Source organism: Silurus meridionalis, chromosome 22 (genome assembly GCF_014805685.1).
Source record: "Silurus meridionalis isolate SWU-2019-XX chromosome 22, ASM1480568v1, whole genome shotgun sequence".
In the NCBI taxonomy this organism is placed as follows: Eukaryota; Metazoa; Chordata; class Actinopteri; order Siluriformes; family Siluridae; genus Silurus; species Silurus meridionalis.
Window position 1 is genome coordinate 15,541,966 of NC_060905.1, and position 26,874 is coordinate 15,568,839.

Genomic DNA, 26,874 nt, shown 5'->3' on the forward strand with positions numbered 1-26,874 from the left:
TCATCAATTATCTACAATAATAGTAACCAGTTCAATAAATGATTAAGTGCTTTAACATACAGCTACACAACTGAGACAAAAGTATTGGGACACCTGACATAATAATATTAATTGTATACTTGTGTCTTTTGGATGCAGAAACATGAAATGTTCCATTCACTTGAACTAAGAGACTCAAACCTGCTTCAACATCAAAAAATAAAAAAATAAAAAAAGCCCCGGTTCAACAAAGTAAGCTCCATGAAGATGTACTTTACATGGGTTGGAGTGGAAAATGTGATGCTACAGAGCTCTAAATTCAACCTTGTTGAACACTTTGGAATCAATTATAACTGCTGACTGCACCCCAGGCTGCCTCACCCCACCTACATCAGTACTAATGACCCTTGTGGCTGAATGAGCAAAAATCTGTACAAGCACACTCCAAAATCTAGTGGAACATCTTCCCAGAATATTGGAGGTGATTATAACGGCAAGAGGGGGTGACTAAATGTGGAATAGGATAGGAGAATCTCCAAAAAAGACAATCTTGTAAGGTGATTTCAGTGTGCAGTGGTTAATATCTAAATGTGACAAGACCATAAGAGGCCAAGGCTTACTGGGGAGCAAAGGCAAACCCATCTGGTCCAATTCTAGAAGAGCTGAAGTAGCATAGATTGCTGAAAAAATTAAATACCAGCTCAACAAACACAGCACGATGTGTATGGGCCTGTATAGATCGCCCAAGGATGCACTATGGGAATAGGGCAGACTGGTAGAAGCAGCTCTAGACAATCTTATGGGGTAACCTTGGGTCCTGGCATTTAATTAGATGCCACTTTGAAATGTACTAACCACAGTACCTAGCAGACCAGCAACACAAAGAGTATTTCCTAATCACAGTGTTCTCTTTCATCAGGATACTGCTCAAAGCCACACTGCAAACATTTTTTAGGAATTGTTTGAAGAAACATGACAAAGAGCTCAAAACGTCGTCCAAATTCCCCAGAGGTCAATCCGAACAAGCAGATGTGGGATGTCTTGAACAAACAAGTCTGATTCATGGACTAAAAACTGCTAAAATCATGGAAGTTTTTATTATTTTTGTAAGAGAAGAAATAAAGTTAATTTAAATCAGATGGCCTTAAAAAAGTTGGTACAGGGCCATGTTGACCTCTATGTAACCTTTTTATTTATTTATTTTAAACAGCAGTCCATATATTACATATTTCATTTTATATATCTGGGAAATGAGGAAACTAGTTGCTGGAGTTTTGGGAGAAAAATGTTGTTCTATTTGTGTTTGATACAAGATTCTATCCACTCAACAGTCCTGGGTCTTCTTTGTCGTATTTTTTGTTTCATCATGCACCAAATGTGGTGAAAGCTCACTATGATGCCATGCTGTCGTAATAGATGTGGTTTAGTATTTGCCCTTCTGAAATATGCATCATCTGGATGGAAGCATGTGTTGCTCTATAACCTGTACATACTGTACCTCTCAGCACTGATGGTGCCTTTCCAGATGTGAAAACTGCCCATTCCATAGGAAATCAGAAATGCAAGTTTTATCAGGTTATAAATACACTCCAACATCAATCAAGCTCACATTTTTTTAATCCAAGAAATCTGCACAAGTCAGTTTTAATGAGATCTAATGTTTTACGGTGGATTAATTATTACTGGTTGGACATTGATATTTCCATGCACCCTGAGGCACAGCAATTGCATTTAGAAGGGAAATAAAAAAGAAATAACGCATAAATACGAAATGCAAGATAGTAATGTGGTTAGGATTGAATAAGGGCGGATGAAGCGAAAAAGAATCGCTTGATGTTTTTGTGGAGGAAAGATTTTTTTTCTTTTTTCATCTGGTAAACAGCAGAACAAAATATGACAATTGTTAAGAGGTAAATGTCACGGATATTTTTTCCGTACACTGCATTTTGCATCTGGCGCAAAACCTGTTTATTATTTGAAATGTAATTTACAAGGATTAGTGGGGGAAAAAAAAATTCACATTACCTGAGAAAACTACATCAGATTACAGAAACTTTTTTTTAATTTTTATTTTTTTTACAGAAATTGATTACTGTTTTCTCCGAGTTTATTTCAGGGTTACAAAAATGTGCGACAAAGCGCAAGTCTAAAAGAAAAGCCTCGAGGAGAAAAAAAAAATATGAGCTCACATCGCAACAAAGAATAAAAAGTCATTTTTGTCATAAGTTCAATCCATTCCGAGCTAAAACCTAAAGACGTCTGAGCTGCCACGTCAGCTGATGCATTAAACCAATTATTGATGCCTCGAATAACCTGAAAGGGACGAGGAGGCGAATGCAAAATGGATCTAATGACATGGAGCGGAGTCGATGAACACACCTCTGCAATTAGCTTATTAATTGATTGGCAAATCGAGGTCGCTCGCACGGGGGTCGCTGTTCCGTTCCGTGTCGTTCGAATGAAGGAAACGTTAAAGGGCAACCACTTACCCACCAGACGGATCACGTTAAGTGTGGTGTTGGTCAGGATGGGGGCGTTGACTTTGTTCAGGTTGTAGTCAGATCTCTTTCTGCTTCGTAGCGTCTCTCTGGACATGCTAAACACATAGGAACAAAGAGAAAAACCTAGCTTAACTACTATGTGGAATAAATACAATATACAATTATATGTGAAGAATTAGGGAGTATTGGGCCACAGTTTTGTAAATAAGAAAAAATGTTTTACTTACTGTAATTTCCAGACTTACAAATTACAGACTATTTTGAACATAAATAAGCCGCAGGTGTCTACACCGAAACTAATGTACTTTACACACGCTTTAACGAAAGACAGTGTCTGTTACATGGTGTAACGGGTAAAATATGTTGTGGCTCCTTTAAGAGCAGAGCGGCATTTTGGGAATAGCCTGTCGCCGCATTTTTCCGGTATTACTGCATGTGTGCAAGACCGAGGAATATGTCCTTATTATTTTCTAATGCTCATTTCTAAGTTTCTTTGACTAACCTGTAACGCTGTTGCCAAGAAAAATAAAAAAGCACAAGTTTTGGAAACTTGTCTGTGCTTATATGATTTCTGTTGCAACTGGAGTTAGCGAGCTCTCCCTTCACCCAGACTCAACGGGTTACAACGGCATGTATCTAAACAGTGACTACCAAGAAAGTCATTGTTTACTGTCTTCCTCCTTCCTTTCACAACTATTTCTCTCAGGAGTTTATCTTTTGGCATCGTTGTGCGTTTAAAAATTGCCGTGCCGATGCAGCTCAGAACACAGGTGAGGTGCGTTTTTTCGTTTCCGTTCGGAAAGTTCATTGGTCTAATGTTATGGGTTCAGTTTTTTGGCTTGAAGTTTGTGAAACCGGGAAAAACCCAGAAAAAATCCATAAATTAGCCAATTTGTTGTTTAAGCCGCAGGGTTTAAAACGTGGGAAAAAAATAGCGGCTTATAGTCGAAAAAATATGATACAATACATACAATACAATTTACATCGAATTAGAATCAAGTCTTTCACATAGTCGAATCATGTGTGTGTAAAAGGGATGGCAACACTAGGTAACCAGGTGGGAAAGACAACTTTCATTTCATTTCATTTGAAATGAAAGGCAATGTGCATAAACAATCGTAAAACGATTCCTGATAACATTTTAAAGCCAGGATGTACAAAACATTACAGAAAAAAGTGTACATAAAAACTTTGGATTGATAAACTGAGATAAAACAAAAAAAAATTTATAACTGCAGAAAGGCCAACTGTAAACAGGATTTGCTTTTTGGCAAATCAAATGCATTGCGTGTGCAAACGGGCTCCAAGTACAGCGCAACACTGAAAAACAAACGGAAATGAAATCTGAATGAAGTTTAGACTCTCGCAGACATTGCTAAATATTTAAACCCCTGCCGCCAAGATGCTCCTGTGTCGGTCATGGATCATGGAAAAGGAAACGTATTTGGAGGGGTGTGTGTGTGTGTGTGTGTGTGTGTGTGTGTGTGTGTGTGTGTGTGTGTGTGTGGTGGGGGGGGGGTGGATTTTTTGAAGTTCAAAATATTTATTAAAAGCTTCCTTTTCACATTTGAATAAAAAAATTATTATAATGGGCTGCATATGAACTTCTTGAAAGAAAAACGGTAATTCTATGTGAAATCAGACTTTGGGCACCCCCATCTAACCAAAATAGCACAATCCTAATTTTATAGCACCTCTGCGAAGATCCGACTGCGAGATTTGTAGTCGAATCAGGCTCCTCCAAGCCTATTATAAATATAGGAAACAATTTAATCATGGAAAAGTTCGAACTGAACAAGAACTGCTTTCTCATTATTCACTGATTCACTCATCTGTAGAAAGAGCTTTATCCTGGTTCCTAGATGAGATGCTGATCCATCGCACACGTTCACACCGAGGGGCAATTTACACTATCAGCAATGGAAGGAAAACAAAATAACACGTATGAAACCCAAATGGATGCATAGAGAAGATGTGGAGAAGACAGTAAGCCGAGCTCATGCAGGCAGAACCGAGAACCCTGAACGCTGTGAGACGTAACGATACCCACTGTGTCGGCTGCTTCATTAACAATTATAAAAATGAATGGGGCTTTTTACGTGTTGTTTGGGATGCTTGCTAACGTCTCTGTGCATGCTGAGCGCTTGCAAAAAAACAAACTCTTATGGTTTCAATTGCAGAAACACGACATGTAGGCCAATCACAACCAGTATGTGTTCTAAATATATTTTGATTGTTACAGGGGCATGTTACAGATCTATCTATCTATCTGTCTGTCTGTCTGTCTGTCTGTCTATAAATAACATAGTCAATTGGTCAGTAGGATGATTGAGTATAAATGGTGTATCTTAAAAAGGCTCTCAGAAGTTATGATTGGCAAGCCTTCATCAATGTGTGAAAGACCGTGTCTACAAATTGTGCATCAATTTCAGAATAATGTTCCTCAACAAACAGATGAAAATACTAGCTGCAGCATTTATAAATATGCAGAATCCGGTTATGAAGAAGTGGAAAAACAGTTTAGCTTTTATCAATAAGGCTTCATTTTGACAACATTCTTGTCGTTCAGACGCACAGCACGGATCTGATTTCTTGCTACTCAGTAGGAAAGAGCAGATGATTTCAGTCAAGAGAAACAGCATGAACAGTATTACAATCCTGAGCAGTGCTTGTTTACACTGTGAATGTAAACATAAAGGTAAATGTGGTGTGCTTTTCACAAAAAAAAAAAAGATTTGTTGCAGATTGATTTGGATGTTTAACAGATTTATATTTTATCAGTAAGTTAATTTTGGATGTATTGCACATGTCCACAAGGTGCATTTCTTTATTCAATTTTGTAGATTTTTTTAAATGCAATTCAGTAGTTAAGGATGTCCCAACTGGTAATGACTGCAAAATTCCCTTTGTGTAGCATTCACATCATCACAATTCTTAAAAAAGGTTTTACAGCAAACGTTTGTTGTGCACCACTCCACTGCTCCATTATATCTAATGGCAAGAGGTTCGAAAGAACTACAGACATCCCAGATTCACCAACTCCTAGTTCCAAAATCTCCCAGCTCCATGTATTAACGTGCACTCAAGTATCTTCATTTCATTGCATGACTTTTGTTTGTAGTAGCTGCATTAACGTTTGATCATGACAAACCATTTCTTTTTGTAGAGCGCTTTTAACAATGGAAATTGTCTCAGAGCAACTTTACAGAGATAAAGAGGTTATAAAAGAATGCACAACTTTAGCACCTACAATAAGTAAGTTTATCCCAAATAAATTAGCCAGTGGCGAGACTGGGAAGATAAAAACTCCCTGAGATGGCATGAGTCACCATCGAATGTCCATTCATTACAGTTCCATCATTGTTGAGGCCTGTTTGGTTCATTCCAGAAACAACAGGCTGAAGAATAGTTTTTACCTGAAGGCTATCAGAATCGTCAACGAACTGTAATACAGTCTCACTGCAAACCACAACTGCCAACTGACTTCGTTACATTTCATACATATTTGCACTGTTGCATCAGTTTAACATACTGGGACGGCACAATTCTTAATTCTCAGAACTCTAAATAAAATTGGACTCTGTACTATTGCACCTCAGTTGCACACTACGTATCTTTTCATATTTTTTGCACATCAAACATATAAATTCTCCTTGTTATCCTCCGTCTTCCTTTATTTTTTTAAGAATACCTCATGCTAATATGGCATATACGTAAATACTAAGAAAGGTGATTTAAGTGACTTTGAACGTGGCATGGTTGTTGGTGCCAGACGGGCTGGTCTTTCAGAAACTGCTGATCTACTGGGATTTTCACGCACAACCATCTCTAGGGTTTACAGAGAATGGTCTGAAAAAGAGAAAATATCCAGTGAGCGGCAGTTCTGTGGGCGCAAATCCCTTGTTGATGCCAGAGGTCAGAGGAGAATGGCCAGACTGGTTCGAGCTGATAGAGAGGCAACAGTAACTCAAATAACCACTCGTTACAACCGAGAGCATCTCTGAACACACAACACGTCGAACCTTGAGCCGGATGGGCTACAGCAGCAGAAGACCACACCGGGTGCCACTCCTGACAGCTAAAAACAGGAAACTAAGGCTACAATTCGCACAGGCTCACCAAACTTGGACAATAGAAGATGGAAAAGCGTTGCCTGGTCTTATGAGTCTCGATTTCTGCTGCGACATTCAGATGGTAGGGTCAGAATTTGGCATCAACAACAAGAAAGCATGGATCCATCCTGCCTTGTATCAACGGTTCAGGCTAGTGGTGGTGGTGTAATGGTGTGGGGGATATGTTCTTGGCACACTTTGGGCCCATTAGTACCAATTGAGCATCGTGTGAACACCACAACCTACGTAAATATTGTTGCTGACCATGTCCATCCCTTTATGACCACAGTGTACCCATCTTCTGATGGCTACTTCCAGCAGGATAACGCGCCATGTCATAAAGCATGAATCATCTCAGAGTGGTTTCTTGAACATGACAATGAGTTCACTGTAATCAAATGGCCTCCACAGTCACCAGATCTCAATCCAATAGAGCACCTTTGGGATGTGGTGGAGATTCGCATCCTGGATGTGCAGCCGACGAATCTGCAGCAACTGCGTGATGCTATCATGTCAATATGGACCAAAATCTCTAAGGAATGTTAACAGTACCTTGTTGAATCTATGCCACGGAAGGATTAAGGCAGTTCTGAAGGCAAAAGGGGTCCAACCCGGTACTAGTAAGGTGTACCTAATAAAGTGGCCAGTGAGTGTATGTGTGTGTGTGTGTGTGTGTGTGTGTGTGTGTGTGTATATATATATATATATATATATATATATATATATATATATATATATATATATATATATATATATATATATATAAACTTCAGCACACACTTGTAGAAAAAAAATTTAATAAAAAAAACTCATATGCCTCATTGTTACTTTTCTTTCCTTTTTCTTCTTTCATTTTTGTTTTAATTCTGTTTAATGTATATTATTTAATATAGCTCTAGTTTTCCGGAAGCCTTATTAAAGAATTTCATTGTACAAACTGCCACTGACATCTGAACATACGACAAATAAAACTTGAATTCATTAATAGACAAAACAATGTGGGGGGAAAACCATCACAGGCATCGACTCCGATCTTTTTTTTTTCACCTCTGTATGTTTGAATGTTTTCTGAAAAGACGTTAAAATGAAATGCCTGGCGTTCAGCTACGTGTTTAATTGAGTTTTACTCACCATACTGCTTCCAGGTTGTGTGGCGCATTCAATAAAATGCAGATGTGAACCACAAAAACAAGTCAAAAAAGCTGTGCAAAGAGAAGTCAAAATAAAGGCAGGGGAAAAAAAGGTGTTTAACCCAAAAACTCACACTCTTCTCTCCAGTTTCTCATTTATCTCAATTAAAAATTAAACTATTTATATTTAGGAATCACACAGACATTTGATAAAAATGTTACCCACTCATAATCAGAGAGTTCGAACGCAAAAGTGTGCTATTCGGGCTAGACTTTCGAACAGGAAATTGTTCTTGAGGCTTTGCGTCAGTGGCTAAAAGATGCTAAGTGGGGGTCTAGTCTGCAATAACCAGACATACGGTATACAAATACTTTATAAAAACACGGCGTGTTTACACTAAAAAGTAATGGAAGTCATACAGTGTAAAGCTTTTGATGCTTGAGTGAATGCTGAAGTGCTGCTATAAATAAAAAATGTCTTCTCAGAAATAATGTGCTACACTATAGAGAGAAAAGTATTTGGACACTTGACTTTTCCCAGCCATATGTGGTTCTTCCCCAAACCCAAATTTGGAAGCACACAGTTGTATGAGATGCTTTTGGATGCAGAACTATTACATTTTCCTTCATTTGAACTAACCTGTTCCAGCATGACCATGTATAAATACAGTAGCTGTATACATCTCCACAAATCTCACAAATCTAGCAGAACTTCCTCCCAGAAGACTGGAGGTTATTAGAATTTTATGGTCAGGTGTCCACATAGTTTTGTCCAATATAATGTATTAAAAATTATCGACAAGCGATTTTAAGATGGTGAGATAGCAGAGAGGCAGATGATCAAAATCTATCCTTCCTACCTTCCTGTATCGACAACCCGACGTCTGTCAACATGATTTATCTACGTAAAAATCGTACCCTATCATTCATAGATTTTATATGTATATATGAGAAAATAAATGAGCTGCAAGCGTACCAAGGGTTAAAATTCTAATGCCGCTGCAGCTGTCAGTCGTATATAATAACCCAAGTGTTATTGCCCATGTGGGTTATATAATAACCCATGTATAATAGCCCATAGTGTGACAAGTCAAGTGTGAATGTGCTGGAAAAGGAAGTGCCAGTCTCCACAGTGGGAGAACGGCAGACTGAACGCTCACTGACTCCTTTAATTATACTAGTGATTGTGTATATAAAGTGAGAATTAGAATATACAGTGCAGCCTCGATACTCGGGTTACGTGTTACGTTCTATGACCCCTCGCATGTAATAAAAAAAAAAGGCGAGGTTTTGACTCTTCTTTTGATGGAGATTGTACATGTACTGTAGTGTAAACTCAACAAAAATTGTGAATTACTTGTTATAAATGTTTTACCTAGTAGTGGCTTCTACCTAGCGCACTATGCGATACGATACAATGCCACAGAAAAATGTGATTTCGTTCATAATTAAATTAAACTAATCTTCTGGCAATCTTTGCACCCAACAGCTTGTCTATTTGCCCTGGTGGTTAAAGTATTGGCACCCTTAGATTTGTTCGCTGTTGCACAGAAATCTTTTACAACAGCATGCACAATCAAGTGTTCCAATATTTATTATATGATACGTCGAGACTTTTAACATCCAGTGTAGTTATTTAACATCAAACATACTAAAATATTTAAGCAATCTGTTTAGTTTTTCGAATCAGTCAAACAAGCTATCATATCTGTAGTCTGTTACCATTCACAGCGAATCATTTCCCAACTGTTTCATGAAGATAACGCCTCAAAACACAGCTGAATAGGTTTGAAATAAGATAATTAATCCTATTTTTCCGTGCTAAGAGACTAACGATAGCATGTTTGCTCACAGGCGCTCGCAGCACACAGCGTGAGATTTAATTCCTGCTTAGAGGGCCAGATTGCAGAGTTCACAAATTAGATTATGCTGTTGCTTCTCAGGCTTACGCAATCGAATAAGGAAATGAGGAGGCATTAGCGCGATCGCTAATTGCGGGGTCTAAAAAGTCCGTGGCGATCTTTTAATTATTCGCGCAATCGCCAGTTAGCTCGGCTCTAACAGCTTATTTGATATTCGCCAGAGCGTTTTCTCTGAAAGTGAGCGCGCACCCTGAAGGCCTCGGGACAATTAACAGCGTTTTTTTTTTTTTTTGTGTGTGTTGGTTGTGGCAGGATGACACGATCCGTGTGCAAGTGCTCGAGCACTGCGTTTAGCACTGTTAGAATTTTATTTACACAACTGCAGAAACTTGCAACATGCGTGCAGTGTCTTCAGGCAGTGCAATTTAGGCAGAGGACACAGATCAGGTAGCAAGAGTGCTGCCCCAATCTGTACCATAAAGTTTTCCAGCTGCCAAGTCAGTATCAATGGCTTATAAAACAAAAAAGCGACACGACCTGTGCAATACGCAAAATGTATTTATTATAAAAAGCTTGTTAAATTGTGCATATTAGCCAAAAATTAAGGATTCGAACTCCATATGTTATTTAGCCAAATATATACAGTAATGGATTTACAAATATATATATAATTAAACCATATTATTTACAGCAGCATTCAATCTTCATAAATCATGTGCTAAAAACCTTTTAATAAACTTAGCTGAAATACCCAGTAATTAGTTCAAACCCAATAATATACTGACCTCTTGTTGGGTATGTCTCCAGTCTGCTCATCCACAAAGTCCTGCTTCAATTCATCGGCCACATCACTGTCGCTGTCATAGTCCTGATACACGCTCTTTTCCAGTTCTTCAGACTCGTACTGACATGGAAAGAGGGAAAAGAGGAGGAAAGTGCAGTGAGAGGGGTCAGGAAGGCTAACAGGATGTCAAGACTGTGCAGTGGGCTGGTAAACTCTAGAATGCATGAAACAATTTTTTTTTAAATCAACTGGACTGAACTGTTTATTTTTTATCCTTCATCTACAATGCAGATTTCTTAATCATATATATTTGTTTCCCATAAACAACCTACTGATCTCTTGGGATTTTCTTATATATAATACTCAGTAGAGTCTCTAGAGTGGTGCGAAAAAGAAAAAAATCTTCTGCATGCATTTCGATGTGAGAATTCAGGGCTGTTTCAAGCTGCCTGAAAGACCATAATAATTCAAATAAGCATTCGGTAGAGCCATGTGGAGCAGAAATGCATCTCACAATGCACAACAAGCCAATCTTTGAGGTGGATAGGTTTCAACAGCAGAAGACAAAACTGGGTTCAGTCAAGACCCATAGTCTACAGCAGGTTTATGTTATGCAGGTGTATGTTTACAGAGATGTTTTCAGCAGTGGTGAACAGCAACAAAGTAAATATATTATAAAAGTAATATATGTTACTGTATTTAGTGCATACTGTAGCTTTTTCATGTATCTGTATATCACTGAATTATTTGGGGAGACTTAAATTTCACTACATTTCAAAGTCAAAGATCTTATTTACTCAACTACATTTTGCTCCTTTTTATTTGAGTGGATAAAACTTAAAAGCGATGATATCTACCGTAATTTCTGGACTATTAAGCGCATTTAAATATAAGCCGCACCCACTCAATTTTACAAAGATTTTTATTTTGAACATAAATAAGCCGCAGGTTCCTACATTAAAACTAATGAACTTTACACAGGTTTTAATGAAAGTCAGTGTCTGTTACACGGCTTGTATCTAAACAGTAGCCTAACAAGAAAGTCATAGTTCACTGTTTTCCTCCTTCCTTTCACAACTATTTCTCTCGAGAGTTTATCTTTTGGCATCGTCGTGCGTTTAAAAATCACCATCGGTGAAGCTTTTCTCCGGATGCCGTGCAGCTCAGAACACAGGTGAAGTGCGTTTTTTTATGCCCGGTTGTTTTCAGCGTGACGAATGATTCGCATTTCCTGTAGACAGTCCGAGTGAGCGGCAGGTCAAACATCAGAGGAACATCATCCATATTTATGATATGGTGCGGCCCGATTCAGTGGGAGCGCATCTGATTTAATATAAAGAATTTCATTGGTTCACCTGAACCCGTTCGGCAATTTCATTGGTCTAATGTTACGGGGCTCAGTTTTTTTGGTGGCATGAAGTTTGTAAAACCGGGAAAAACCCAGGAAAAATCCATAAATTAGCCACTTCATTGTTTAAGGGGTTCAAAGCGTGGGGAAAAGTAGCGGCTTATAGTCCGAAAAATATGGTACTTAGCATGAACATACAGTTCAGCAAGCAGAACGTTTCGAGAGGAATAAATAATGAAAGAAACTCCTGACTCTAAACTGCCACAACAGCCGTGGATTTATTAGAAGGTTCTGGCTTAATGATAATTTGAATAGATATCAATCAGTGTTTGACTCATTATTATCATTCTATTAATAGATTGGTGTGCTGAGAGTCTTTTTTACATACTCTGAATTGATTAAGCAAAAAGAGCCTTTTGACAAAATGAGTTCCTTGGATACTTAAGTACATTCGAAGGCAAATAAATGTTGTACATTTTAACAAGTGAAGGTTAAAAGGAAGCACTTTCACATTTAATGGAGTAATAGTTTGCTACATGGTTTCTGTACTTTGTCCACCACAGGTCCAGAACCTAGGACCAAGAACCAATATTACTGAGACTTACATCAAAATGTTTTTGAAGAATACATGAAATATAAATTACTTATTTTACTGATAAATTATTCCAAAAATCCCATAGAGTCTCATCTATCTGATCCATGTAATGCATTTAAGAGCAAAAACTTGAAAGATATTTATATATGTGGTATCTGTGGTATGTGTGAAAATGATTGAATACATTCCTTGTGGAATTATGACCCATTTACATCCAACTTGATGCAACAAAGTGTCCAAAAAATAATAATAATAAAATACCCAAATGTAGTTGTAGTTCTGGGACATAAAATAAGGCAGCTACACCTATTCATAGATCAGCCACTGCAGGTTTCTCAGTGAGAATTGGATGAGAATTTGCAGTGCTGAAAGTGTTGCTTTATCCCTGAAAAACACCAAAAGTTAGAAACTCGTTTTTAGTACTGCACCCCCCACTCACACACTGCTTATAATCCACCTCAACACAAAGCTCAGTGGCTGCTCAGGTGGGTTTGTGTGTGCCAGTGTGTATGTGTACATTACACTTTCCCGTCACGAGAAATCTATGACCTTTCAGGCTTTTTCGATATTATCACAATATTATTTGCAAAAATTGCAACCTTCACAAAAACCTGAGAAGGGCAGAGGCGATTCTGGTTCAAATTTCTTCCAAATAAAGAGCCTTCCTTTTGGGATGGATTTCATCTCAGGGAGAACATAAGCGACCTGAGGAATCTATCTAAGCCGAATTCACCTCAGGGTGCTGTCATTATGTCGTCAAAGGAGCAACACTCTCTGTGTGCAATATCAGAGACTAATAACAGTTTTCTACAAGACCATCATTCTGGGAGATTTACACTAAAGATGTCAGATTCCATGTAAATAAAAATCTATATGTTCCAAATTTTTTTTGGTATAAATCAATTTGCAGTTACACTAAGCTACCATAAGGTTTGTATTCATCATTTTGCCCCCAAAAATGTGCTTGTGGGGATTTGTGCTCATTCAGCCACAAGGGTGTCAGTAACGTCATGTAATGATGTAATCAAGGTAAGGAGGCCTGGGGTGCAGTCAACATCCACATTCATTCAATAAGGTTGAGGTCAGATGTATATTATATATATATATATATATATATATATATATATATATATATATATATATATATATATATATTCTCAAGGGACATTACTGTAAAATGAAACTAGGGTATATTTTAGTCAATGTGCAGTATGTATAGCAGTACAGATTTACTATCTTTTAAAATAACTCAACATACAGCCATTATTGTCTAAATAAATGGCAACAAAAGTGAGTACACCCTCAGTAATACCAGCTGTACGTCATGTAACAATGCAAAGACACACCTCCTATTCATCATGTTCATGTTTTTGTCTGCTTGGCAATTGGTAAGGATCTCTTTTTGATCAAATATTTAATGAAAAATAAATTAAGATACAAATGTACAGTGCATCCAGAAAGTATTCACAGTGCTTCACTTTCTCCACATCTTATGTTACAGCCTTATTCCAAAATTGATTAAATTCATTAATTTCCTTAATATTTTACAAACAATACCACATAATGACAACATGAAAGAAGTTTGTTTGAAATCTGTGCAAATTTATTACTAATAAAAAACTTAAAAAATCATGTATATACTGTAATTTCCGGACTATTAGTTTTTTTATTACAGAATTTAACTGTGTGTATTTATCCCTGATGAGCAGCCATGGTGACTGTGGCAGGGAAAAACTCCCTCAGATGTTATGAGGAAAAAACCTTGAGAGGAACCCATCCTCATTTGGGTGACATCAAGAGTGTGATTATAAATCTTAAAACTATACAGAACACTGGAGAGTGAGAACTAACATGAGCACTGGAATGTAAGATTATGAGAAATGTTCTTTCTACAGTCTTTTGTTTGTGGTTATAAAACTAGGAGCTACTGAGCAACTCATAAAAAAGCTCAAAATTGTGATCATCACAGACCCAACACCAGAAGAACTGAGAAAAATAATGAATTGAATCCATTTTGGAATGAGGCTTTAACATTAAATATGGGGGAAAAAAAGTGAAGCGCTGTGAAAACTTTCCAGATGCAGTGTAAAAACAACAACAAAAAAATAAAAAATAAAAAAATGTCTTCTCGGTCCGATGTTGCTCGTGTGTGCAAAAAAAAAAGAAGAAAAAAAAAAGGCATAAACAGGCCTTCATGTTCATTTTTACTTTCATACAACTCAATTAATTCATAAATGAAATCAGCTCTGAATGAAAAAAAAAGAAGAACTGAGGACATGCTACACGGGGAGATGATCATGATAATAACCTTCTGTGCTATATTGTTTTGAACACACCATGTGAGAGACCCTCCAGATCCTGAGCACTGCATGGGGTTTGTGAAATATGTTAACACATGCTGCCGGATCAACAACAGGCTCTTATAATACATGAAAATAAACATGTGAGCCCCAGACGACAGTAATCAAAACTGTCTGGTTTTTGTAATGATTATTTATTTAACTCTATGCATTCTCAAGGTAAAAACACTTTTTTCCACAGCCTACGCCATCGACAGAATAAAACCTTCTTGCGTGTTTTGAAATGTCAAGTGGGTTTGGAGTGAAGAGAACTCCACGCAGACACTACACCCTCCCATAAAGCTGATCTAACATGGCAGGTAGAGAAAGAGACGATAAACCACTTAACACAGTTAATTATGTCCATTTGTTTCAACAGCTCATTGTGGGTTCGGTCATGTTATCGAGAATAAATGAAGGGAGAGAACTCAAGTTCACTCGGGCCTGAGAGAAAGTGGTCACAAACAATCTGCTGCACACAACTACTCTGGAGGGGATAAAAAAAAACCCAAAAAAACAAAAACATGTATTCTGTCATTTTCTATCACAATATCGTGTATATTATGAATGGTATGATTCAGTGATTCGCATCGGCATCAAAGTTAAAGATGTGATTCTATTCCATTCCATTATAAAAAATCTATGAATTTAGGAGCAAAAAAATAAATAAATAAATCAGCTTGTTTACACATCCTTTACTATTATTATTACTATTACCGTCATTTCCTGACTATAAAGGGCACCCATATATAAGCCGCACCCACTGAATTTTACAAATATTTTTATTTTTAACATAAATAAGCCACACCTACATTGAAACTAATTAACTTTACACAGGCTTTGACGAAAGGCACGTTACACGCGGTGTAACGGGTGAAATATGTTGCGCTTCCTTTAGGAGCAAAGCGGTATTTTGGGAATAGCCTTCCACTGCATTTTTTTCCGGTATTACTGCGTGTGTGCAAGACGAGGAATATGTCCTTATTATTTTCTGATGCTCATTTCTAAGTTTCTTTGACTAACCCGTAACGCTGTTGCCAAGAAAAATAAAAAAGCACGAGTTTTGGAAACCTGTCTGTGCTTATATGATTTCTGTTGCAACTGGAGTTAGCGAGCTCTCCCTTCACCCAGACTCAACGCGTTACAACGGCTTGTATCTAAACAGTAGCCGACCAAGAAAGTCATTGTTCACTGTCTTCCTCCTTCCTTTCACAAATATTTCTCTCGGGAGTTTATCTTTTGGCATCGTCGTGCGTTTAAAAATCACCCGACGGAAGTTTTTTCTCCCGATGTCGTGCAGCTCAGAACACAGGTGAGGTGCGTGTTTTTCGTTTCCGTTCAGAAATTTCATTGGTCTAATGTTATGGGGTTCAGTTTTCTGGCTTAAAGTTTGTAAAACCGGAAAAAAACTAGGAAAAATTAATAAATTAGCTGCTTCGTTGTTTAAGCCGCGAGGTTCAAAAAGTGGAAAAAAAGTAGCGACTTATAGTCCAGAAAATACGGTAATAACTTCTATATAAACCTATGAACTGGAAAAATAACGTGTTTTCTAAAGAAATAGTAGTAATAAGCTGTAATACACCTAAAATAAGGTGGTAACGAACATGTAATAACTAAATAATGAGTAATAATAATAATAATAAGCCTACCCCATTGGATGCCAGAACGTCCTCACTCTCCTCTTCCTTATTGTCGATCTGCATCTCAAAAGGGTTTCCTTCCTGTATGTACTGCTCGAAGAGAAACAGCTGGTCAGGGTCTCTGGAGGTTGGCTGTCTGCTTGGAGACGCAGACGGCGAGCGACACTGGCCCATGAACTTAAACTCCTGCAGCACAACGGTGTTCAAACAATTACTGCAGAAATCATCAGGTTTAATGGTTGCACATTTGTTCAGTCACACAGTTTAAAGTAAAAAACCATAAAATATCAATCCAATAGACAAACATTTGTGGACACCTGACTATAAGAGTCGTATGTGCTTTTTAAACATCCGATTCCACGTTAAGCTTCCACTTTTATAATAATGTGTTCCTGTGGAGATTTGTGCTCATTCAGCCACAAAGGTGTTAAGTCAGGTTCTGATGTAGATGAGGTGACGAGGCCTGGGATGCAGTCAGCGTTCCAATTCTAATTGCAATCCAATAAGGGTTGATATCTATAACTCTATAGCAGACCACTTAACATTTTCCACTCCAGCCCTTGAACACCAGAACTTCATAGAGTTGGCTTTGTGCACAGAGCCATTATCATGCTGGAAAAGGTTCGTGTCTCCTTGTTCAAGTGAAGATCCAAGATGTTTTGTGGTAACAGTTTGGGAAAGAACCTCATATAGCTGGAAAAATCAGGTGTCCCAAAACATTTGTTCGCAGAGTGTATGTTTAGTGAGTCTATTCATTTGTTAGTACCATAAAAATATGGACACGTTTTCTGATGAAAGTCTCAAATGTGGTTTTATATTAATTAATGTATATGTGGAAAAAAAATCCACATTCCAAAATTATTGGGACACCTAATTTTCTAGCAAAATCTGGATTTATTTCTACATTTTTTTTGCTTCATTTTCCATTATCTTCTGTCTACATTGGGGGGGGGGGAAACTATTTTTTTTATTGAAACATTCGATTAATATTGAACATAAGAAAAGGTCTGATCTCTCATCATACACATACCAACAATAAAACCACCAAACAAAATGCACCTTACACTAAATGTTATTTGTGCTGTTCACATTCTGCATACTACTGTACAATTCTACTTATAGAAGGTTTAGTATGTAATACAAATCACTGCTTTATATACATTAGACATGAACAAACCCTGGTTTCATCTGTGCAACGATCACTTTAATCAAATACCCATTCAGTGGTTTTTATGGTGAACCTGAGGAATACAATTGCAGTGTCAATTAAAAACAACTGACGTCCTGCAATAATTTATTACAAAGAATGTAAAATGAATGCAGGTGGAACAGGCAATAGACAGCAAAAAGATTTAAAATTAATGTTATACCTCAAAAAAATGACCTCAAACAACAAATTGTTCATCGATTTGTGATGATGAGATGTGATTCGGGCTAATACATTCCGTCTCATCGTAACCCGATTTTACAAATCAAAATGGCCACCTTAAACCCCACTGTATGCTCCAAATCAATGACGGAAAAGATTTTTGTACCCGCTTGCAATAGAAATGTTTGTAGATTTATTCATAAGATTCTCTCTGTAGAATGTGATTTCGCTGCGGCGTGTCTCGGCACAAAGTGAAAAACAAATGTGGGGTTTTTTTTCCCACAGATTGACATCATAGCGACCCTGGGAGGCTCACAAAGGCTCGTGTTCAAATACATTTGACACGCACGTCTTTCCTGTTTCTCGATACAGCTGAGAGAAGGCGATAATCCACGCCAGGATTCAGCGTCTGGCTACGATCCCATAGTCCTAATGCAGTTTTTTCTCTAAAGTCCTGACTAAAAACTTCCCCAAAATCCACACAAAACTAATTTCTAACAGGAAATAATAACCGAGTATGCTCAGCAAGTTCAGCGCCATTTCAATAATACTGGCACCCTTGATGAACTGAAGCGAAGATGATGATCTTTTTTTTATTTGAAAGAAATCACAAAAATACTTTGCTCTCATGTGAAAATTGCAGTAAGGAAGTAAATGTAATTTGTTACTGTATTTAAGTCGCTTTTTTGGGTATCTGTACTTCACTGAAGTATTTATTTTAAGTATTTTTATTTGGAGAAACTTTAACTTTACTACAATTTAAAGTCAAATATTTAACTTTTTACTCAACTACATTTTGCGAAATCAGTCGTTCTTTTTCAATTTATAAGCGGATAAAAACTTAACTGGTCAAAATTTGGCTCGGACTTGTTTTGATTGCCGTTTGATGTATCTACTTCATCACCAACATACAGTTCAGCGTCAGTTCAACACCAAGCATTTTGGAAGCAATAAATGATGGAGGAAATGGCGGACTAAAACTTGCCACAACACCAGTGACCTTATTTAAGCGATTTAATTTTTTTTAAAGAAGGTTTTTGCCTCATAATTTTAATAGAAATTAACCAGGTTTTTGACTCATTCTTCTTCTTTTTTCGGCTTCTCCCATCAGGGGTCGCCACAGCGGACCATCCGTCTCCACACCCCCCTGTCCTCTACATCTGCCTCTGTTACACCAACTACCTGCATGTCTTCCTTCACCACATCCATGAACCTCCTCCTTGGTCTTCCTCTTTCCCTCCTTCCTGGTGGCTCCATCCTCAGCATTCTCCTACTGATACACCCCATGTCCCTCCTCTGCACATATTCAAACCATCTCAATCTCACCTCCCTCACCTTGTCTCCAAAACGTCCTACATGCGCTGTCCCTCTAATAAACTTGTTTCTAATTCTGTCCATTCTCGTCACACCCAACGAAAACCTCAACATCTTCAGCTCTGCTACCTCCAGCTCCACCTCCTGTCTTTTACTCAATGCCACTGTCTCTAAACCATACAACATCGCAGGTCTCACCACATTTCTATAAACCTTCTTTTTTACTCTTGCAGATACCCTTCTATCACTAATATCATTCTATTAATAGATCGGTGTGTTAAGTGTAACAGAGTCGTTACACATAAACTGAGTTGATTAAGCAAAGAGTCTTGTGTTAAATATGATAATAGGAACATTACGGCCATAATAAACCATAGTACTTTGGATACTTAAGTACATTCGAAGGCCTTTTACTCAAGTGAAAGTTTAAAGGGGCACTTTTACTTTTACTGAAGTAATATTTTAGCTACTGTATCTCTACATTAACTCAAGTACATGCTTTGTGTACATGGTCCACGTTTTATTGAAATATATGCGCCACAGTTATTGGTTACTATAAATTCATACGCATAAAATGTATTTGAAGTCTATTCCTATTGATTTTTTTTTTTTACACATGGGAGATTAGGAAATGAAGTGTTTAACTATGACTTCCTGCTTCACAAGGGCCTAAAAATAAGGTAACCCACAAGCCAAATTTTAGACATTCATCACAGATTGCTCATATTTAACAAAGGTGCCAATATTTTTGGAGAGCAATGTATGTACATATAGTAACCGACAGTTTTAGGATGAACTGAAGAACCTCGATGTGAGGTTTTGTTGTTTCTGATCAAAACAGCCGCCTCAGGTGAAGTGCTGAGACTTACGTGAAGTTGAGTGATACTAAAGTTGGACTTCACAGGACACAACTCCCACGTTTCATTCTCCAGGAACATGCGCAACTCCTCCAGGCGGGTTCTAACAAAAAGAGAGAGAGAGAGAGAGAGAGAGAGAGAGAGAGAGAGACACAGAGATGGAGTTTACTTCAAGAAACCTGATGAAATTGGTGAACGATGCAATGATTGCTTCTGAGGAAGAAAAACACCTTGGTTTTGTTCAAACCACCACCACAATGTTTCCTCCCTGTATATTCAGCAGCAAGGCTCAGAATGATGGCAGCAAAAAAGTAGACATCAGTGTTAATAACGCAAAGCATGGAAGATCACAGCCAGAGGAAAAGAAGGCTTTGGAGCTCCACCACATCATCATCATCATCATCATCATCATGGGAAGGTGAAAGCTTAGAGTCGAAGGCGTAGATTTTGGATCCGAAGGTCAGGAATTCAAATCCAAGCCGCCACTTCCGAGCTCCTGAGCAACGCCCCTAACCACATGGCAGCTCAGTTGTACGCGTGAGATAAATAGAATTGTCTCTGAAAGAATGGCGTCTACGAAATAGTGTAAATATAAATGTGTACTCTTGTTGTAGCGCTGGGCGATATTTTGATATTGTGATAAATATGCGAAAAGACATTGTTGCTATATTGATGAATAATCACAATTTATTTGAAATATTTTTAGTTTTTTTAATAATCTATCAAATGTTTCGCTGTTCGATGCAATTTTGAACAGGGCCTCACTTTCCAACATCTATGTAACGCTACCTCCAATGCCCATTAAAATGCTAACGCAGCACTTTAGTATGTTTTTGTTAGTAGTTTTCGTGGCGATGTAGTTCCATCACAAATATAATTCGCTGCTTTACGACTACAAATGAGACCAACATGCAATCAGCTTTCTGTTATTGGCGCTAATTGCTCTTGAATTGTATTTATATATAAGATAAAAAATAGATAAGGTAAGATAAACCTTTATTCGTCCCACAGTGGGGAAATTTCTATGTTACAGCAGCAAAAGAAAAGAAATGATGCCCCACAGGAGCTCAATATTGTTCAGGTCTGGAGACATACTTGGCCAATCCATCATATTAAACTTTACTAACAGCCATGTGACTGAATGGATCTCCACAAATCTCCAGAAGGACACTCCAAAAATCCAGTGGGATATCTTCATAGTAGAGTGAAGGTTATTATAACAGCAAATGGAGAAATCAAATCTTATATTTTATGTATTTTTTCCCCCTTTTTCCAGTATTTATAGAGTTTTTTTAAAGGGTTTAAAATGTTTTATTGTTTAATCCATTAAAAGAAAATCGGACTATTGTGCTATTTTTTGCAAGTGTTTCTTTTGTTGTTGTTTTTTTTTTATCAGTCACCACAACAACAGACATGAGCTACGCCTATGTTGCTTGTTCTCTTGGAAGTGAGAGGCACCCAGCTGTTTATGCAGATGTACAGGAACAATTCCTACCCAGAGATTTTGTACTAGTCGTATTTTTTTGTAGAAATGCCACACAAAATCCAGCTCTACGTGACGTGCCGAGAGATGCACCGTTATCAGATTGAATACGTTTTGGCACCTTTGGATTGTGGAAAACGATGTTATCAGGGGGTATGCTAACCAGCAAATAATCAGTTCATCACTGTATACTGTATAAAATGAATTAAAAAAAAGATTTTTAGTTGAGAAACCAGGAATTGAAGTCAATGTTTGCTATATTTCAATGAAAACAAACACAGAGTGGAAATTCTGAAATAGACTTTTTGCTGGATATTTTTTAAGGGTGACCCCCATATAGTCGATGATTCGATGCTTCAACAGGAGGATTCTGATTCGACTACCAATCTAACAATCAAATCTTGGTAGAAGTGTTATGAAACGAGGATCATACCATTTTGGTTATATGGGGAGTGCTCAATGTCTGACTTCTTCTGGTTTTTTCCCAATAAGTTATTACTAATTATTAAAAGGATTTAAAGATTAATTTAAAAGATTCTGTCTGTTCTTAATTTAATTCTGTAAATGAATTTTAAATTGATCTTGTTTGCCCCCTCTCCCTCCATTCCATCTTAGCTTTCTCCAGTTGCAGGTTCGTTTCCAGCCAATTGGTGGATTACAGAGAATTGTTGCACCGATCGAGGATGCAGATGTCACAAGAGAGACGGGGCTTCCAGAATTAAAGGGCCATCATAGAAAGAGAGCGATAAGAGAGATATAGAGAGAAGGTGGAGAAAAGGTTGAAAACCCATTTGTGCACGAGAGTTTTGGTAGGAAACTCGCTGATTAGCATTGACTTCTCTTTGTATATTGACTCTTTAGTGTAGTCAATGTGCAGCTCGTATAGCAGTATAGATTTACTGTCCTCTAAAAATAACTGAGATCTGCCAGCACTGCTTGACTGGTACCACCTTCTCTCAGAATAAAAGGTAAGTATACTTCAAGGCTCTTCTCTGTTCTGGCACCGAGGTGGTGGACTGAACTTCCCCAAGATGTCCGTCGGTGGAGTCCCTGACCATCTTCAAGCGACGACTGAAGACCTACCTCTTCCTAAACACTTAAATTAGCACTTTCCAAGTTTGCTTTGTAAAATTCAAGAGTTATTTTTAAATTAAGTTTGTAATCTTGTGTACCAGTGTAGATTTATTTATTACTAGAGACTCAAAGAACTTTTGTACACGTCGCTTTGGACAAGGGCGTCTGCTAAATGCAGCAAATGTAAATGTAAAAATATCTTAGCATACAGCCATTATTGTCTCAATAACTGGCAACAAAAGTGAGTACACCCTCAGTGAACATGTCAAACCTGTGTCCAAAGTATCAAGCGTACTCTGATGACTTGCACTGAATAGAGTCAGTCAGGGTTGTAGAGTCCGGACAGTAGCTGCTGGTAACCAGCCTCAAGCAGACTATCAAATGACCAAATAATGAAGTCATGGTGAAACAGTGTTTGGACCTAATAATCTTCAGTTGGGAAAAGGCAGACTCATAAGTGGAGATTTGCAGTCACTCGATTAACGATTAGAGTACTCGATTAACTTGCAGAATTATAACAGACAAATGTCATACTTGCCTAGTTTCTTTTTTTGTGACGTACAGTAAATACCCGTTTAAATTTTCTTCTCCAATTCATTGGAGAAAGCACAGAGCTAAAAATGCATGGTTTGCGTTACGTCCGCAGGATCCGCAGGATCCCAAAGCAGCCCTCTAGCCTAGACGTTAAAAGGGTAAAGCAACAACTACATTAAACATGAGATCTACAACAATAATATGTGACTGGTCACATGGTCCATCCTTTGGTTCAACAGGGGTTAAATGAGTTCCTTCTCAATTCGCTTGTATTATCTGCACTGTTAACCGTTAATTGTACGTGGATAGTTTTTTAAATAAAAACTATTAAAGCTGGAATTTTAGCTTGCATGTTCAATAAAGCCAATTTTCTGCTCTTTTTTTTTTTTTTAAGTTTATATCTCAAAGCAAGTTGTTCTCAATTCCCTAATTCTTTTACTGTTCTTTTCCATTCAGAATTGTGTGATTATTAACAATATAATGTCAAATAATTTAATAAATAAAGCAGTTACATTGCGACTGCATTATTTCACTGTTAAAAAAAATACAATATATTACTGTAAACAACAGTTTTCTGTAAAACAAAATATGACAGTAGGATACTGTAAATGGAAAAAACAGCACTATAGTGTAAATGCTGATTACGGTAAAAGTGTTGTAAAAATACAGCAAAATCGCCAGTATTTTACAATAAACTAACTCTGAAAGGTTTTACAGTGTTATTTCAACACTATACGTTTACATCCTGTAAATTCACAGTCTTTACAGTTGATTTCCGGTTAATGAAAAGCTCTAGTCGCATCATTTCTGCCATATGATATATACATTCCAGCAATGTGTCTCTAGCGGTGCCTCCGACGAGCAGACAGTTAATCATTTTTAAAAAGCAACCCAGGAATTTGCAGAATAATAATCAAGATATAAATCTCTCCCATGCCGCTAGTAAAAAAAAAACACTGTGTTTATTAGTGACGGTAAGATTCACTGATTTGCATAAAAGTTAAATCAGATAACTTCAGATTAAATTTGATTTCTCGTCGCTAAACCGTTTCTCGGGCGTGTTCTCTCAGCACCGCTGCTGCTACGTGAATATGACGCATAACAAAGCTTACGAAGACCGAGGCGTGTCCTGAGACTCACATAGAATACAGATTAACATTGCAGAGGTAGAGCTGCGTCTTCCTGTAGAGAGAACAGGAAAAGAACATCTTTTATTTAATCTTTACTTTTATAATTATTTTTTTGCACTACAAAGGCCTGATTGTAAAAGGGACCATGAGGTCGAAGTCAGAAGGCACTTAAGTAAATTGATGATTTGTTTTCTGTCTGAACCAAAGAAATAATAGCGAACTATTTGTACCATAGTGAATTGCAGAGCATCATATTTTTTTACCATTACATCGTAATGCATTGAATCGTATCGTGTTGAATCGCATCGAAATCGGATCGTACTGCATCGGAATAGGAGTGAATCGCATCGGCAGCTGCTTCATATGTATATTTAATGATCATAGGGTTTTTTTGAGATGCAAATCGCATTATCCAAAGGACACACTGTCATGTTGTCCATGGAAAATATATGAGCATTAGTGGATGCAAGTGCAGTTCAATGGGTGCATTTTATTAAACCTGCACAGGCAGAGAAGTCTGAATCGGCAGGACTAAGTCCAAACAGGAAACAGGGAAAAGTCAGGCAACTACCTAGGGTAACTAGGACTAACTAGGGCAAATTAGGAAGGACAGGAAAAAAAAAAAATGAAACAAAGGATTGATATGAATAAGTAGCTGAACTTTTCACCAAAACTGCAGAAAAAAAGACAATACACACATTACACAAAACAAGGAAGTGGAGACACCTGTCGATGAAAAGACGTATAAAAATGAACCAATGAGGCAACAGGGGTGGAAATATGACATAAAAGTAAAAAACGAACATAGCAGCAAACAGGGGAATAAGGAATACTATAGCTAATGGTCTATTTAAAAAAAAAAAAAAACACCTCCGACTAGAAACACATCAGAGAGAGAGATATTTCTTGACACATGCTGACAATGTTGTTACCAAACTCTTTAGAATTAAAATAACCTGACACATCAGTCTTAAATAATCTGCCCCTGATAAGTTGTAAAAAGAATGTGGGAAAAATACAAAATAATTAATAACCAGAGTGTGTGTGTGTGTGTGTGTGTGTGTGCACGCTAAAAGTGAAGGGATCTGCACTACAGGGACCGTGTTCATGTTTGCATAACTGAGAATCACTCGGTCTTTGTGTTAATAAGGTCAGAGTAAAAGTAAACACGCACAGCACAGAGTAACCATTTGTTAGATGTGAACCTTAGACCTCACAACACATCAAGCAGTCAGATTAAGACATTACAATTGTAAAATAAAGCTCAAAATAACACAATACAACCCGGGACAAACGCACTAGAGAAGAGGAGACGAGAACAAACAAACATGAGGTCAGTTTCACAATTCTGCAGTTATGACCTCATAAGCATATGGGCAAATATTTGTCTATACAGTATCGAATTAAAATCTATTAAAATCCATATTCTTTCAGACTCAGAAAATGTGCAATATTTTATACAAATGTCAATTTGTAACTATATATTACAAATATAACTATTATATATGCATAGTATTATAATGTATGTATAATATAATATATCATATATACTATATCACATTATATATCAGGAGGGTCTTTTAAGTTTAATATCCAATTTTCATTTCTACAGTACAGAATAACTTTCTTTCGGCTTCTTCCGTTAGGGGTCGCCACAGCGGATCATCCGCATGTTTGATTTGGCACATGTTTATACGCTGGATGCCCTTCCTAACGCAACCCTCCCTATTTATCCGGACTTGGGACCGGCACTGAGAGTGCACTGGCTTGTGCAACCCTAATGGCTGGGGTTGGTTCCAGAAGATGTACTAAAATGGTTGCTGAAATTTGAAATGTGTACTCACTTTTGTGAATTACTCTGTGTGTGTGTGACTCATAATCACATTAAATTGATATTTATCACATTTGTTAAACTCTAATCAACATGGGAATGGACAAATATGGATGCTTTATGTAAATCTATTTTTATTATTAGTGAAACCAAACATATTGTTGTAATTATGGAGTTTTAAATTATGTTAATAATCAGGACACCAAACAGAACTTTTGCTATGTTTCCAATGAGGTGATACCAGAGAAACTGTACCTCTTCTAACTTTCATACGGATTACACAATCAGAGAATATTTGATTTGGTTGATTTCTTATTGTTAATTTAAAAAATAGACATTTTAAGCTTTCTATACATATATTTATTATGTTTGTAAGGCAAGTATTCACTGAGATTTAGGTTGTTTTATTGATGTGTCTGTAAATAGAGATGACCGAGATGGCAGAGAGCGCCCCCTGTCTGTTTTCTTTATTTTCCAATAGCGCAGCGTTTTGTTGTTAATATGTATATAATAAGAGTGTATACAAATACAAGTAGATTTGAATGGTGTATTGCTCTTATCTGTACGAGCAAAAAAAGACGTTATGAGGAAAAAAAAGCCACAAAACGCGCTGGCGTGTTTGTCGACCCCAGAAGGTAAATTTTGTGCATCATGGCAAATTTTGGTTCTAATTTGAGACTTGCTGCATCAGTAAAACAAATGTTTAGTGATTAAAAATAATTATGATATATATACAGAGGATGGAATAATTGGTGATGCATCTATGATAACTGGACACAACCGGCAGCTTGTGAGCATGTGGATTCCGTGCAGAATGAAATCGAGGTTGTAGTCTGAAGAAAACTAAACACACACTCTGCTCATGTCAAAACCAGCTAGTTTAAAATTCGGAATTGCTAAAAAAAAAAAAAAATACAACAACGGTATTAATTTACAAGTCTACAGAAACAGTCTACCATTTTATAATAACGTAAAAATGCTGTGGAACAGAC

The 26,874-nt window shown here is 37.3% G+C and overlaps 1 protein-coding gene across 3 annotated transcripts in view; it reads right to left on the bottom strand.

Moving 5' to 3' along the window:
* vps50 (VPS50 EARP/GARPII complex subunit) overlaps positions 1–26,874 on the bottom strand; it is a 189,661-nt gene that overhangs the window by 65,250 nt on the left and 97,537 nt on the right. For all 3 annotated transcript variants that reach the window (XM_046834965.1, XM_046834968.1, XM_046834967.1), the window contains exons 17-20: positions 19,843–19,933; positions 16,300–16,476; positions 10,370–10,488; positions 2,469–2,575 (exon numbers count right to left, since the gene is read on the bottom strand). In XM_046834965.1, coding sequence (XP_046690921.1) covers positions 2,469–2,575; positions 10,370–10,488; positions 16,300–16,476; positions 19,843–19,933 — 494 coding nt within the window. The remainder of the gene's footprint in view (positions 1–2,468; positions 2,576–10,369; positions 10,489–16,299; positions 16,477–19,842; positions 19,934–26,874) is intronic.